Raw genomic sequence first — 17,179 nt, 5'->3', positions numbered from 1 at the left:
TCAGGCTTCACAAGTTAACCCTATGTTTCCCAAATAAACAGACAGGAAAGATGCCCATTTCTGGATAATTCACAATAACTCATAAAACAAGATCCATGTAAACAGTCCAGGACAGCAAAGTTCAAAGGAGCACAAGTACCTTTTTGGTGAAATTGTCAACAGGAAGCTGAATAAGTGCATTGAGCCTCTAGCCAATGAGGCGCTAATTGAAGTACCCCATGTCCAGTAGAAGGCCATATCCCCAATCTGGCTGGTTGGAACCACTGCTCCCCGCCTCTCCTCCTCCTGTCTAGCCTGGAGATCCACTCCTGCTGCTTCTGCCACCGCCCAAATTAGGATGCAGGAGGAGCAGAGCAATGATAAGGAAGATGGCCCAAAGTGGCAGCGAGCAAACCTGCTGATCCACTGTTGTCTTCTCCACAAAGCAGGCAGCACCAACAGGGCTTCCCCTGTTGATTGTAGGTCCCAAGATAGTTGATATTGATGGAGGGGCTTTTTTAAGCACTCTGGTTCCAAGTCATTTAGGACTTGATACACTGATGCTAACACCTTGAAAGGAGCCCAGTAGTTCACTGGTGGGCAGAGCAGGGGTGCTGGCTAGGGCAAATAGAAGTTGGAGTCCAAGAACATTTGGAGGGCCACAGGATTCTCATCCTGCTCTAAGTTGTGGGGCATTTATGATGGTGACTAGCTAATAGTGCTCAGAGCAGTAGTTGGGGCACTGTTGCTTCTGCCTGTCATTGCCACCAGAAGGTCCTGCCCAAGGCCCCATAAGACGTGAAATGGGCCCAGCAGCCAATGCTGCCTTTCAGACAAAGGGATCAGGAAGGGAAAAGAAACAGACCCACAATGGCCTAGACCAGGAAATACGGTATGTTGTATTGACTTCTTAAGAAAAACCCTGCATACCTAAATATATTAAACACATTATTCTTTTAACAGGCACAGCCAGTATAATTAGAAAAGGAAGACCTAACCAACTTTGGGATGTGAGTCAATCTGAGATGACTGTCCAGAGGCCAAGTTGGATTAAACTGTGTGTGTAAATGCACCTGTGTTCACAAGATATCACTCATTCTCACCTGTTCACAAGTCATTCATAGGAAGGAAGCAGTGTGACTATATCTGTTTAATCAAATGTGTATATGCTGTGTTTTTGCTTTGGTCCAAAAGCACTCGGTTTCTAATTTTCATTGCGTTAGCAAGCAAGAAAACAAAGGTTGGTCATTGAAGTGCTCATCTGCTGTCACATTGGTTCAGTATTTCACTAGTGAGCAAGTAAATGTTCAAAAAGAAATCTTTGGCCTCAAAACTGAATGACATTTAAGAAAAGAAAAGATCACTAATTCCTATCATACCATGGCTGAAGTGGTGCATATAGTGCTTATTGTAAAAGGCTAGGTATTCAGCCATTGTGAAGTGCCACATCTTAACAATTCAGGCATGTCCAACTGGTAGATTGTGATCTACCAGTAGATCACTGGATGTCTGTGGTAGATCACTGGCTCCCCCCAAAAAGCTCAGCAACTTTGGCTCCCCTAAAAAAGCTCTACATCTTTGCCCTGAAGCCCCCAAAACAGGGCTTTCCTTCCTAAAAAACCACTCAACCTTGGCCTGAACCCCCCAAAACATGGATGGCTTTGCTTCCTAAAAAAAAAGCTCAGCCACCTCGACCTGAACCCCCCAAAAGGGGGTAGATCACTGCCAGTTTTTAACTATGAATAGATCGCAGTCTCTTGGAAGTTGGCCACCCCTGCTATTGAATAGGTAAATGAAGCTCAGGCTGTTTCAACAGTACCACTGTTGACGGGATCAAGTCATAACCATCCAGCAAGCAGTGAGTTAACTAACCAGCCCTTTGGAAGAGGAAATGGAGGGTTGTGCTGTCTGATTATATTGACGGCTACTGTGGGCATATATTAAGGAGCAGAGAAGTCATAGCTTCAAAGTCTGTGTAGCTTTGTAGCTGTCTCACTTTTGTCTCGCAGTTTCAAGATCCAGCATGCTGCATCAGATAGCCTTGCTGGCCACTGTTACTGTCCTGGGAGTCTTGGAACAAGGTAAGGAATATGCCACTACTATTAGAGACAGGTTTAATACCTCTTTTTAGGCAGTATGAGCCAAATAAGATCTCCCAAGTTAAATAGGAAATACGGTATGCACCATTGATGTGGCTGTTGGGAGAAAAAGATGAACTTTAAAGTCTAAAAATATAATTGACTTGCAAATCTTGCCTTCTATTTTAGAGTGGCAGGGAATGGAAACTGGATTGTAAAGCCATACTTGCAATGTTGATAATGGTGTAAAGAACTTTTAAAAACGTTTGTTCATTAGAATGCCAACAATTGCCTAAAGAAACAAAATTGTAAGAAGGGTCAAGATTAACTGAACTAAATAAAAGAGATAATTTGCTAGGGAATTTAGGCTTCTCTCATGGGAAACCTTGAGTAGTAACAAGATGATTTAAATCTCTGTCTCTAGGAGTTAGAGCAAAATACTGCATAAAGTGAGGTACATGGAATGTAAAGTGTCCCTATTGCATCCTAACAATTTCATATGCAACGGCAGATTAATACATAAAAGGCACTCAAATCAACTTTGCATAGCTTCTTTTTGCATAATGAGCAGGGGAAAGAATAATGATCAAGACTGTTCAAATCTGGCAACAATATAAAGAGACTTTAATGCGGACTTGATAGATAGCAGCCTGTTCCAAAAAAACAAAAAACCCAACCCTTTAGTTGTGGTATAAACTGATAGTGAGATTTGTTTTTAATTTCTAAATTGACAGCTTGGCCAATTAAATATGTCAGCTAGAGTGGTGTGTTTATTGTGTGCTGATGTATAATATCTGAAAGTCTGTTCTGGTGATATGCTGGGAACTGTCTTACCCTTAAAAAAAAAAAAAACACCTGTTCATCCAAGTGGGGTCTTCATATGAGGGGATAACATGCAGAGCAGGAGTGGATGCTTCACTTACAAACTTTCATGAGTTTATTTTTATTTCATGAGTTTATTTTTTTTCTTTTGTGGTACTTCTGCAAACTTTGGGGTTCCTCCGCATTTGCTGATACCTCCAATTTATGCATGGCTGTGACTGTTTTGGCATCTTAAGGAACTTTTCAGAAATAGAGGAAATTATGCTCCCTCTCCACTGAAACAAAAATAATTAAGCGTTTGTGCAGGAAGCCAGTGCGATCTTATCTTTACCTTGGAAAGGCAGTACCCAGGCTAATATGAGTCATATTCTCTATCATTTTGGCTTTCCCGTTAAAACCTGACAAATCCTTAGTCAATTAATAAATCTGTCCCTTTCTTTTCTGGAATAAGTCAGTGGGCGTGGAGGCAGAGAAAAATGAAAGTCAGCTGAGGAATGCCGGTCTTATAGAGTGCTTTGTGCAGCAACTTAAGTAGGTATTCCTTAAAGGCACTCACAGTTAATACCGTAAATATTGGTTTATTCAATTCCTGAAACAGCTAGGCTAGTTTCCTGGTAAAGTAATGGTCCTCTAAGCATGGGCCATTAAGGTGACAAAGGAAGTCAGAGTTAGAAAGACAAAGGCCAGAGTTGAGAGTTGAATTATGTGAGCTAGAAGCTAGATGCTGGCAGGTTGCAGGTTGGGCATCTGGGAGACATAGCCATGCCTGATTTCTGTTGGAATCCAAGGCTGTGGCTTTGAGGGAAGCAAGATCCTCTTGGGGTGATAATGCTGTGAACCCCTCCATCGTAGGCTCAGGTTGTATATACAGTATGTGTAAATAAGCCTTTTATCATAAGGACACCACAGTCTCCCGAGTCCCTCATTTCAAAGGAAACACAAAGGTAAGCACCTTTAACCCCTGGAATTTCACACCGCTTAGAGATTAGGGCAGCATGCAGCCATATGAATGAGAGATGCAAGGTATGTGGAGAAATAAGAGAGCTGAGAGATTGAGGAGTCAAATTGGGAAAGGGGAGTTGAAAGACATAGTAGAGAAAACAGAGTGAGAGTAGGCACAAAGTGAAGAAGTAATTTGTAAAAAAAAGTCTAGAGCACGGGTGTCAAAGACAAGGCCCGGGGGCCAAATCCGGCCCGCCAGACCTCATCATGTGGCCCGCCGAGCGCCCCAGCCAGCGGGACCCAGCAGTGGGACCTTGCTGCTGAAGCGCCGCGCCAACAAAGCGCCGACAAACAGCTGGGGCCGGGGAAATGCTTTTTGCCCCTGGGTCCCTTTGCGCTCTTTTCTGGCGCTGAATCAAGGCGGCGACCCACCCCCCTTCCCTTTCTTTCTTCCTCTCTCTCGTTCTTATTCTTTCTTTCCCTCTCCTTCCTTCCTTCCTTCCTTCTTTATCTCTGTCTTCTCTCCCTCTTTCTCTTTCCTTCTTTATTCCTTCTTTCCTACTCTTCTTTCTCTCACCTCTTTCCTTCCTCTCTCCCTCCTGCTCCCTCTTTTCTTTCTTCCTTTCTTCCTTTCTTCCTTCCTTTCTTCCTTCCGTCCTTACCAACTTTCTTCCTCTCCCTCATTCTTATTCTTTCTTTCCCTCTCTACTTCCTTCCTTCTTTCTCCCTTTCCGTCTTTTCTCCCTCTTTCTTTTTCTTTCCTTCTTTATTCCCTTCCTTATTTCCTACTCTTCTTTCTCTCCCCTCTTTCCTTCCTTACTTCCTTCCCCTCTCCCTCCCACTCCCTCTTTCCTTCCTTCCTTCCTTCCTTCCTTCCTTCCTTCCTTCCTTCCTTCCTTCCTTCCTTCCTTCCTTCCTTCCTTCCTTCCTTCCTTCCTCCCCTCCCTCTCCCTCTCCTCAGAAACATAGGATGCTGCTTTATACTTCTGGCCCTTAAACCCTGGAACCAGGAGAGCAGCTTCAGTGAGTCAACCTCAGCCAGTCCCTTTGGTGAAGGGTGGTGGCTCACTGGCAGAACATCTGTCCTGCATGCAGAAAGATCCCCAACATTTCATGCAGGACCTTTGCAGGGCTGCTTGCAAGCTCTGCAAAGGTCCTGCATGAAACCCTAGCGAGCCTCCACCACCCAGTGCAGTTACCAAAAATCATTTTTCAATAAATTGTACAATAATTGTACATTTGAATATCTACTTGCCATTATTCTGACTATGTTTCTGCTTTCAGAGCTAGTTATTACTTACATTATTACAAAAACAGTAATAATTGAATGCAGTGACAATAATTTATGTTAATAAAGAGTGGACACATAGTCCTACAGATACATCCGGCCCTTTGAGGGTGACCAAACTGCTGATGCGGCCCCCGATGAATTTGAGTTTGACACCCCTGGTCTAGAGCATGCAGTAAGATAAAAACGCTGGAGCATGAATAAAAGTCACACTAAAAGCCTGAGGAGATGATAATGGAAGAGATGAAAGTGGCCAGAGAAATGAGCTAAGCATTACCAAGAGATGTTTTGGAGAGGAAGACTGAATCTGAACAAGGCAACGTAAGAGAGGCAGAGTGCTGGAATAAAAAAAAAAGGACATAAAATTAATATAATCTAGGAGAAATAGATTCAATGCCCGCCCCGCTGTCAAGGTGTTATGCTGCAAGGGCACAGTTCCTAAGCACTTAAAAGAAAGCAGTCAGCACTGAGATGGAGAATGGAGCGAAATCATTGGGGGATAAGGGGCAGTTGTGATGTCGAGAAATGCCTCTCAGAAAGTAAAGCAGGGTGCAACAGGAAGCAACTTGCTAAGAAACAAACCAAGTTTTCACTCAGTTCTCCCACAACATGTTTTTAATAAGTGAGCAAACCTTTAATATTTTTCTTTACGCGATGCATGATTCTGCGGTTAGATCTTTGCTGAGATGAAAATGGAGCAAAATCATAACAAGGGTGGAAGTTAGTTTTCCCTGGGCGTTGGCAACCTCTGCCAGGCTCTCTTCAAACCACCATTGCTACCTGGGCTGAATTCTTACCTGTATTGCTTTCTCCTTGTCACCTTGATGTTGGCATCTTTAAGTCAGAGAGCTAAAGACCATGTTTATAGTGCCTGGGCTTCACCTTTGATCAGGTGCAGAGGGAACATCCTTCATGGTCTCCATATGTTAGGGATGAAGGCTTTCTCTTCCCATATCTATGAAATGCTCCCTCCTGGGAGACCTGGCTGACTGTCCTTTTTGTGAAGTCTTTTTGAGAGCAGGGAAATGCGTCCCCCCCCCCTCCAAATTTTTCAGTAATTTCAGGATGTGTTTTGTCTTAAAAGTTAACTTAAAAGTTAACCTCTTTTAACTGATGGTTTTTGTTTGCTGGGTTCACTACTTTTTCTTGTGGTATGAGGAATTTTCTTTTATGAATAGTTTTGTTTAACAGAGGGGTTTGGTGGTTGTTTTTGAGATATAATAATGATTCTCTGTGTTTTCGTACGCTGCTTAGAGGTTCTGGTGCAGGCCATACACATGCCAAATTAAATGTACAAATAAAAAAAGAAGACCTTCCAGTTCAGAGTTGTGTGTGTGTGTGTGTGTGTGTGTGTGTGTATCCTTTTCCTGGGCAGGGTTGAGCTCTGGCATCTCTTTTTCTAAAAGCGAAGTACCAGGGTGTATAGCAATTGCTGTTAAAGTTTTCACTATTAAATACATTCAGCCCTTTAGCCACCTAGTTCTCCAGTCATTATGTTTTGACTGCCCTCCATGGTTGTCACTTGACAGTGCAATGTGGACTGAGCAATCCCAGAGACCATACAATTCTGTGTATAAGTTGGTAGAGAAATGGAAAATGCGGGTGTGGGGGGTGGGCAGGAGATGGAATGGGTATCTTGGGAAAGAGCATGGCTGGCTGTCACTTCACAGTGCAGGACTCAAGTCTTGATTTTATTGGCCTTCTTGTGTTAGGATAAGCTACAATGCTAGGCTAAGGGCAGCTAGGAGCAAATGTGTGTGGTTGTGTTTCTAAGAAGCGATGGCCTCATTGGCTTGATTCCTTGCTTAATTTAATGGCCTTGAGGGGCTGCTGAATTATAATTTCACTCCTTACTAGAGACCAGGCTTCCTCAACCTCAGCCCTCCAGATGTTTTTGGCCCACAACTCCCATGATCCCTAGCTAGCAGGACTAGTGGTCAGGGATGATGGGAATTGTAGTCTCAAAATATCTGGAGGGCCGAGCTTGAGGAAGCCTGCTAGAGACTATCATTCAAGAACTGATCTGATGACGGTGCTAATTCCATTTATGAAGATGAAAAGGGAGAGGGAGATGTTATACAGTCAACCATTTTTCTTAATAATCAAGTTTATATCTCAAGTTTTCACCTCTTGATTAGGGTAGGTGTAGTGGAATCAAAACGTTAATTTAAATGTTGTCATTTTTGTAGCTTTCACTGTTTGGAAAGAAAATGTACAGGATGTTTCAATTAAATGTTTAAAAATGTGAAAATGGTTTGGGTATTAGGGACAAAAACAACAGTTTTGTGGCCCCTTGAAGTCTAACAGATTAATTGTGGCACAAACTCCGGATGGAGAAGCTGTAGCCCAAGATGTTCTTGGACTCCAGCTCCCATCATCTTCACTTGGCATGGCTAGTGGTCTGGAATGATGGGAGTTGTAGTTCAGCAACATCTGGAGGGCCACAAGTTCCCAATCCCTGGGATAACCTTTTTCTAGCCTAGAATCCACTTTGTCAGGTACATGAAGCATAATCTTCAGTTGGCAAGCTATCTTTTTGCATTTCACTGCCATTGAACTCCAACAGTGTCCCCCTTTTACAACTGCATGCATCTGAAGAAGTGGACTCCTATTTCATGAAATCTCATGCCATAATAACATTTGTGTCTCTCAGCCAAGGGTGAGCAGTTGGAGCATAAGATGGAGAGGTTATTAAAAGAGCATCATTCCAGTTAAGATGTGTATGGAGTTGGGGGAGGAAAGCCACATGGCTCCAGTTTGGTAGTGGTGCCCCAGTTCTGGAGACTCTCCTTCTGGAGGCATGCCTGGCCACCTGTCTGTTGGACCTCCCTGTTCAGTGGAAATTTTACTTGTTTCTTTTCCTAGTTTTTGGTGGCACTGGTTAGCCTGTTTTTGAGCCTTGAGTCTGTTTTTGTTTTATAGTTCTGATTTTGTGGTTTTACTATTGATAATGAGGTTGTTGATATTTTACTGCTATCTTAATTGTGAATTATAATTATACTTTATTTTTTAATGCAACCCCGCTTTGCCATCACTTTTGATAAAAAGTGATATACAAGTACATAAAAGATAGGAATCATTTTTAGGAGCCACAAGGTGTCTGTCCCTCTTGTTTGTTTGCTGCCACAGACTATAATGGCTCTTCCTCTGAGTTATGGGTTTTCATGCGGGATCTATACCCATTTCTGTTTTAGCGCCTTTACCCTTATTCCCTTGATATCAAGTGTTCTAAAGCAACCCAAAGCAGAACTGTGCACCCAAAATGAAGTATGGACACTAATCAACAACATAAATCTGCTCAGATTGCACAGTTTAAGCCTCTTGCTGAGAATTGTGGGTTTTTGGCTGCACAGTTTTAGAATTTTGCAGGCACCTTTATTGCTGTTGAGAGGAAGGCGAGACCAGGATGAAGAGACTAAAGGTTACCATAGTTTGCAAATGGATGATTCTGTAATGAATGAGACTTTTGTTTATTACTCTTGCAAGTGAAACATGAATGGTGCTTGCCAGTGCAGATGAGCAAACTATGGGCATGCTGCTTATCATCCATCGTGCAACTAGCTGCTATTGGTTGTTGTTGAGTGTAATAAACATAATTTTAAAAACAATAGAGAACCCATTGTGCTTCATTGGGTGAAATAACTGGCTTCTCTTTCCTCCTTGTTTTACTTCCCATCCAGCCTATTTTGCCATGCAGGTGATCTACGTTCGGCGGAAGTGCAAAGTCTCTCCTCCTGTGACTTCAGGTCCACCAGAATTTGAAAGGATCTTTAGAGCTCAGTAAGTTCACCTGCTTCCTCTTTCCCTTCCATGCCACCCCTCTCTATAATTTAATTTTATCCCAGCTTCCCACCCCTGGAGATGTGAATCTAGATTACTCCAAGTAGGCATGTCTGGCAACGGCATACTTCCAGTCACGTGGTGACATTGGTTACCGTTACAGTCGTATACTTAGTTCCTAAACTATACTTAGAACCAACTTCTATTGGCACCAGCAGCTGTAATTCTGTGTACACATGTTTTATGTGATCAGGGTGTTAACCAACCACATACTTCCTCCATCCCCGTTTCAGTCTCTCCAGCGGGCTGCATAGACTGGCAAAGCATCATCTCCAAACATTGTGTTCAAAAAATTCTTAGAAGAGAGTTGCAGCAACAGGAGATGCTGTTGTATTGTTTGGGGGTTTTCCACAGGCATGTGGTTGGCCAATGTGAGAATAGGCAAAGACATTTTGATGAAACCTTTGACCAGTTTAAGAGACACTGACATGCTTGTTGGCACCGATGAGGTGCAACCACATACACTTTGCTCTTCAGACTCTTCATATACTACTTCTTGCCGTAGTTGTGTGACAACCGTGTATTATACTCACTGGCTTCATGTCTGTGTGATGTGGCTACAAGATCACTGAGTTTAAACACCAAACCTTCCATATATTGCAACATTTGTGGAACAAATAGTCTTGAGTTTTCTGCAGTTCAGTGAATGTTTGGCATTGAAGTGATTTTGTGGCCCTTATTATTTTGTTCCTTGGGTAGCATTTTGGCCAGCATGCAGCTGAATTCTGATGGCAGGGAATTCTGAATTCTGTGACTGGGAGGCAGAGGATTGTTTAGCAGAGGATTCCTACCCACTCACCTTTGCACAACTCATTTGACCACCTACTCTGGTTTCTAACTGACACTTTCAAAGAAGATGCTAAAATTGCTTTTAGAATTTCGCAAAGACATCGTGACAGCCTGCATTCAATGTACAGTGGTACCTCTGGTTAAGAACTTAATTCGTTCCAGAGGTCCGTTCTTAATCTGAAACTGTTCTTAACCTGAGGTACCACTTTAGCTAATGGGGCCTCCCGCTGCCGCCGCCACGCAATTTCTGTTCTCATCCTGAAATAAGTTCTTAACCCGAGGTACTACTTCCGGGTTAGTGGAGTCTGTAACCTGAAGCATTTGTAACCCGAAGCATTTGTAACCTGAAGTACCACTGTATTTAAAAAAGGGATTATTATTATTATGCATTTTCTCTCTCTCTTCTCCTCACTCCCACCTCTCGGCTTTTCATTTAGGAGATGCTCCAACTGCAGGAGTAGAGCTTTTAAATTCTGCAGAAATGTGAATACCTTGTTGTGGGTTCCAATTAACACATTCATTTTAAAGGTAGTAAAGCTTGCCATAGACTAACAGTGATGGTCATAAACCCATGTGTTCCCATGGAAAGTCACAAAATATATGGGGGGGGGTAAGTTCTATCAGAGAAGATGCTGCTGTTTTTATACTGAAATGATAACTACTTAAGAGCAGTCTGTACTTCACACAGACAGCCCTGTATCTTCAAAGTTCAAGGTAGGAGGGGACAATTTGCTTTGAAGAAAGGACAGGGAGAAATGGACGGCTTCCCTTATTGAATGTTTCCATTTCCCTCTAAACCCTCCCTCTGGGTTCCAGACCCATTTTTGTGAAGAAAACATGTACCTGGAACACAGTTGTGGGCAAAACCTGCTACCCGCCATTTTCAGAGGAAAAGCAAAGTAGCTTTCACTTCTCCAATGAATTTTTTCTCTCCAGTGGGAGTTTTATGAGAGCAAAGAGGACCATGGGCCTTTATTGTACACAGCTGCAGTACAATATGTAATTTGCCTCTCAGCTGAATGTAGCCGCCTGCAGACTTTACCATTCTAAAAATAAGCATCAGTCCACCCACATCTGTTCATAAACAGACACACGTGTGTCATTTAAAATTAAATGGGCTCTACTGTGTCCAGCTGTATCCTATTCAGATTTTTAATGATTGATGCGTGTATTGGCAATCACCAGATTGGACTACTGTAACATAACTTTACATCAGCCTGTCTTTCTGAAGACTGAATAGAAACTTCAGTAAGTTCAAAGTATGTCTCTCTGATGGATACAGTGCAGAGGAAGCAGATACTACCTGGGCCAATATAAATTCTTTGGCGCCCTATCTTTTTCTGGGCAATTTCAAACATGAAATGAGCTAAACTCTAGAATACATTGGGGAAACAAGTGCCCATTCCCACATGCCAACCTTATCCAAGATCTGGCTGACTGAAATAAGGGGCAGGGCGTGCAGGGCCTAGTGTGTGGTGGCACCTATACGCTGAGATTCCTGCTCTGTAATGTACCTTAAGAGCACTGGTTGGAGATGGTGGCTAATCAGATTTTGGGTTTTTTTGTCCTGCTGTTTTGAATGGTTTCTAATGGATTTTAATAGCCATTTCATTTTATTATATGTTCTGTTTTATATATATTTTGTTGGGACTGTTTCATATTTCTGCAGTGCCTTGTCCCATGGGCTCCATTGAGCCACAGTATGAGATTTAAAACAATTAAATAAACCTTGTGTTCTTCTCCACCTCAGTTCCCTTATTCTTTATTCAGCTCTCCAATGGCAACTATATCCACCTCTGTTAATGTTGCAGTTCCGTGATACCACTGCTTAGATCTCTTCCCTCTTGGCTTCCTGTCTGCTCTTACATCCAGCGTGACCTCTTCATCCTTTCTCTTGAAAGCCTCCAAGCAGTCCTTGCCCCCGCCTCTTTTATTTCATCCCATCACGCTAACCTTTCAGAGTTCCTTGAGAGTGGCAAGCATGCAGGCAGAAGTAATCCAGTCAACACAGCATACATAAGACTTCACAGAACAATAAGCAAGTTCCTCTTTTGGATCAGTAACTGGTTACAGAGCAGAGAGGATGCATCAGTACACACTTCTGGGAATGAAGGAAGTAGAGTCTCTCTCTCTCCCCCCCCCCCCCAAAAAAGGCATTGGGACCTATGCTTTTTCTTGGCTGCTCTGAAGTTCCCCGTTCACAACCTCCACTCTTCTTACCTCTGAAGCTCTTCTCTCAAATGACTCTACCCTTTCCCCCTTGCTGCCCTGTAGGGTGCCAGCTGTTCCTTCAAATTTCACCTCTTCTTTTCCATGAATGCTTTGGCACAACCTCCTTTGACCAAACTGCATCTAAGCCTAAGTATGTGCATCACTGTACAGTGGTACCTCGGTTTAAGTACACAATTGGTTCCGGAAGTCTGTACTTAACCTGAAGCGAGCTTTCCCATTGAAAGTAATGGAAAGTGGATTAATCCATTCCAGACGGGTCCGTGGAGTACATAAACTGAAAGTACTCAAACCGAAGCGTACGTAAACCGAGGTATGACTGTATATAGTTGACTATATCTGTCTCCTTTGCTACCCCCCACCCAGTTCTTCGCTTGTCTCCCATTTGTTGAATTTTTGAATGTGAGCCCATTGATGTTTTTTCCCCTTAAATGTAACACAAGGCACATTTTTGGCAGTATATAAGCATAGTGAATTACATAGCACAAAATTTCCCCTGTATTTTCAGTATCTCTCAGCAATAGAAAGAACTTCTTTGTTCCTTTTTAACGAAAATCTTAGATTCTCTGCATTCAACAGGAGTACCTTGCTGCCGTTCCTCACCCGCCAAGTACCAGAGTAGTATGGCCACAATCAGATAGTACGTGGATTCTTCTCCCTTGTCATGTTCATTGCAGTGATTGAGCATGTCAGAACCTTGCATTTGCCTCATGAAATGTCAAGGAAGCATTAAGATAAGCCTTTTAGATCAGGCATCCCCAAACTTCGGCCCTCCATATGTTTTGGACTACAATTCCCATCTTCCCTGACCACTGGTCCTGTTAGCTAGGGATCATGGGAGTTGTAGGCGAGAACATCTGGAGGGCCGCAGTTTGGGGATGCCTGTTTTAGATATTCCAAATGAATTGGTACCGACTTTCACCTTCTAGCTAGAGGTCAGGGGAGAAAGGTTCTATTCCAGCCTTCTCTCTGACATCCTCATCTCAGGGAAGAGTTTTGTTTGCAGGGACATTCAGTCATGTAAAATGTCTTACAAAGTGGTACAGCCCAGACACGGGTCCATTCTCTGCAGTGTGAACTAGACCATAGTGTTGCGGGTTGGAGATAAGGATATTGTGTGTGGGGTGCTTCATGATAAATCCAGTCATTCAATAAGCTGGTTAGGTGGGATATTATCCAGGGTCTAAGTCTCTGTGATCGTTGTGTGTCATCTCCCTATCCCCAAACTACAAATTAATTAATTTTCTTCTTTGTTTTGTTTAGAGCAAACTGCACTGAATACTTCCCAATATTTCTTTCACTCTTATGGGTGGCTGGAGTCTTTTCCCATCAAGGTAAAAAGCAAACCTTACTTCATAAAACTCTTAATGTGAAAAGCCTAAAACGTTTTTGTCAGCTAAGCTGCTGCCGCTGCGCTACTTACACAGCTGCAAAATGATGTTTGTTGCTACATAAAGGGTGGCACTCAGCTGCCGTGTCATGTCAGTCCAAGAGTTCTGCTTGTGCAATGGGACTTCCCCCCACCCCTCTTCCCTGTCTGTGTGGGAGTAGGAGAGAGGGAGAACTTTCTCTTGGGCAAGTAGAAATCGTGCTGGTGGAACAAGACATTGAAGTGTTCTGTTGGATTTCACCCTATGCTAACATTATTGCATATTTTGAGCAAAGGGTTCAAGTCTTCTGCTCTTTAAATGAGGTGGCTTCATGCTTCAGGTTAGAAGTGGGCAACTTATTTTGCTTCTGAAGATCACGTGATGTGATGGGTGGCCACTCAGGGCCTCATTCCACTGGGATGATGTTGGCTGCACACAGATGCTCTATGTCTCTCATGTGCAGACACATGTGCTCTCTCTCTCTCTCTCTCACACACACACACATACACACACACACACACACACATGCACACTCTGTCGCTTGCACACACATTCATGGTAAACATGATTGCTGCAGGTGTCTTTCACTGCAAAGTGTGGCTAATATAACCTGTAAGTCATGGCCCAATCAGAGATACAGGCACACAGGGGATTTAAGATGTCAGTATCCTGTCTGTACTTGACTTGCTTGCTGCAGGAAGCAGTGGTGAATGTACAGCAGTTGTGTCTGCCACATGTAATGTGTGAAGCCACTCTAACATGTTTTTACCCTCAGTTTTGCTTGCAAGTTTGTGAAAGTTAGGGTGAAAACAAATGCTCATTTGAGCCACTTCTTTTTTGTGTAGCATGTGACATAATGGCCCAATCCATGTAGCAAGTCCTTTCTCCCCAAATTCCCTTTGGTTGTGGTAGCCTAGGGGGAAAATGTTTAAAGTTTCAGAAAAGTCACTATGCTGTCAGGGGGAGGGCTAAGTAGAATCCTTCTCCTCTGACCTCTAGCTGGGAGGTGCTATGACCGTCCACGTTGGTGCTGATTCATTTGGAAGACTTCGGAAGCTTATTTTAATGCTTAAGTCACAGCAAAAACGAGTCCTGTGGCAACTTAAACACTGACAAATTTATTGTGGCACAATAGCACAAAATGCTTTCAAGTAGTGATGGTGTGGTAAATAGTTGTTTTCACTATTAAGGTAAGGCTAATGCAGGGGCTGTTGTGACCTCAGACTAAAGGCCTCCTGCTTTGCTTTGGTTCCCTCGTCCAAATAACTGATGGATGTGGACTTCTGCATAACTTTGGATGCTTGGATGTATCTTGTGAGTTGCAGTAGCATAGTGCTTAAGAGCGGGAACTGTAAGTGTAAGCTTTTGATGGGTTTTTTGTTTGAAAGTAGGGTCAATCTTCCAGAGACTTTACATAACAGGGGTCCCCAGACTACGGCCCGGGGGCCGGATGCGGCCCAATTAGTCTGCCAATCTGGCCTGCGTCGACGCACGACGCCCGCTCTTACGGCGCGCAGCGCGGCAGCGCTCTTCCGGGTTGGGAAAAAAGCGCCGAAAATCCTTTGTGCGCATGCGTATGGGCCTCTCCCGACCCGGAAGAACTCATTTCTGGTGCACTTCCGGGTCGGGGGAGGCCCACGCGCATGCGCACAACGGATTTTCGGCGCTTTTCCCACCCTGGAAGCGCGCTGCCCATGCGCATGCGCACGGGCGCACACTCCCCCGCCCGCCGGCCCGCACAGGCACGCGCTCCCCCGCCCTCCGGCCCGCCGCGCGATCGGCGCGGTGGGAACCGGCCCAAACGCCGGTAAGTCTGGGGACCCCTGTTCCATAATAACTACTTTGATTGTCTCTTCCTATAGTTTTGGCTGCATGCTGTGGGGTTCTTTATCTGATTGCTCGCTATCAGTACTTTAGTGGATATGCACGATGTGCTCAAGGAAGGTGAGTTGTTTTAAGCACAATGCTCTGTGTTTTTCAGTGTGCCAGTCTCTCAAATAGGCAAGTGCCTCTCTGCCACCTCCGGATATTAGCTGGCATCTGCAGTCTTGATGGCAGCCTAACCTTGTATCCCTTCAGGCTACTGAAGGGGGGCAGGCATACAGAACTGAGTGCTCTTCCATACCAAAAACATTCCTTACTTACAGAAAACTAAGTATCAGGGGCATTACCGTTTTCCTGGCATCTAGATTTCTATGTGTAGGCATGTGTTGTTGTTTCTTGATGCAGAGGTGCATTTAAACCTGTGAGCTCCAACTACACCCCACAAACAGACTGACCACTTTACTGAGAGCTAGGTAAAAGAAAATGCTCTAGCAACCACAGGTAGCTCACATTCTTGATCTCCTTTTTACAAAAACCTCTTTGAAAACCCCCACAATCCTGCTGTTCCACAGGTGTATCATTGCATGTGGTCTAGTACTGGCAGCTCAGCTTAAGGATGTCCCATGGCAGGAGATAATTGCCCTGCAATCATTATAGGGGGCGGGGCTTGGACTTGACTGATGACTTTCTTAGGAGAGAGAACAGGAAGGGTGTCACAGGATAGGAGCTTCATAAGTCCTGTAAGTAACTGTATGGTTACATCCCATACTGGTCCCGCTTGGTTCCCAGTTCCAACAGGATCCTGGGTTATATGGAAAACTTTCTATTTGTTGAAATTCTGTTTGTTGTCTGTCATCAGAATGGTCCAAATAAATATGAAAAAGATTTAAAACCAGATTTAACAAATAGAACACATGAGCTAAAACTTTTCTATACTTTCAAACTAATTGCATATTAATATCCATTTGTCATATTACCATGGAAATCATTACGCAAGAGAAGCTTGTAATAAGTATCACAACTGACTACCCGATCCTAATAGTAACTAGCATCTTGTGTTCTTGTTCCTCCCCACAGACTCACACCCTTGTACCTCAGTGCTGGAGTTCTTTGCATTCTTATCGGCCTGTCTGTCACAGGGCTCCTTGTCTATTGGCACACCCACATTTTTTATTCCTGAAGTGAGCTTCTGAGTCAGCGTCTAGTGCCCTTCTGCTGGTAAATTATCCTGCTTATGACACCATAGGTTTCAACTTTCATTCCAACATTCATTTCATTTCATTTCTTTAAATTAAAATGATTGTACATCTTTCTTTTTTTTAAAAAAAAAAAGCAAGTTTGTGACAGTACATTTTCTTAGCTGTGTTGTGGTTGCAACAGCTTTTACATTAAAAGTGACATTGGGTCAACTTCAACTGGTAGGAGTGAGCAAGAGATTTAGAGTAACATTTATATGTGACGGCAAGTTTTGGGAGTCATCAGTGAGCTCTGAGATGCCAGCCCGGTTTGCTTCTCAGAAACTCTGCTCCAACATGATGGTTTCTAAACAGTATCTATCATAACCAAGCTGTGAACTCAATACTGAATTCCTGTCCAAAGCAAGAACTCAGTATCTCTGGTAAGAGTGAGGGCTAACCTGTGGTCTTTCCGATGTTGTTGAATTTCAGATTGTTTTGGAGCTTCTCTTCCGCCCCCCCCCCTTTGAGGTGTTCTATCAACCTTTACCTTTGCTTACGTGTGGCTGCCTTATACAATAGGTACATTTAACTCAGTTATGTATTCGGTGTGGCTGCAACTCTCCAATATCTCAGGCAAAGTAGGACCTTCCTCCATGCAAAATGGCTGTACTTTGTGCTCCAGTTAGTCCCCCCTCTTGGAAACCACAACAGTTTTTATTTACGCCTCAGTGGTGAGCTTCGGTGCCTGTGGGAAGGTGGTCTTTGATTTGGTCACAACTATTTTGCACCCTTTTGCTTTCATTTGTGCATAGTGCTATCCGTCAAAGGGAACCTACTACC

At 43.5% G+C, this 17,179-nt stretch overlaps 1 protein-coding gene across 1 annotated transcript; it reads left to right on the top strand.

Annotated features, from left to right (window-relative positions):
- Positions 1-1,954: 1,954 nt before the first annotated feature.
- Positions 1,955-16,557, top strand: LTC4S (leukotriene C4 synthase). Its single transcript, XM_035105636.2, has 5 exons — positions 1,955-2,060; positions 8,790-8,889; positions 13,231-13,301; positions 15,200-15,281; positions 16,239-16,557. The coding sequence occupies exons 1-5, from the start codon at positions 2,003-2,005 to the stop codon at positions 16,339-16,341; spliced, it is 414 nt and encodes a 137-aa protein (XP_034961527.1). The 5' UTR covers positions 1,955-2,002; the 3' UTR covers positions 16,342-16,557.
- Positions 16,558-17,179: the final 622 nt, after the last annotated feature.

This window comes from Zootoca vivipara, chromosome 2, assembly GCF_963506605.1.
Source record: "Zootoca vivipara chromosome 2, rZooViv1.1, whole genome shotgun sequence".
In the NCBI taxonomy this organism is placed as follows: Eukaryota; Metazoa; Chordata; class Lepidosauria; order Squamata; family Lacertidae; genus Zootoca; species Zootoca vivipara.
Note: the sequence above shows the minus strand (reverse complement) of the source record. Positions and strands in the feature narration are given on the sequence as shown.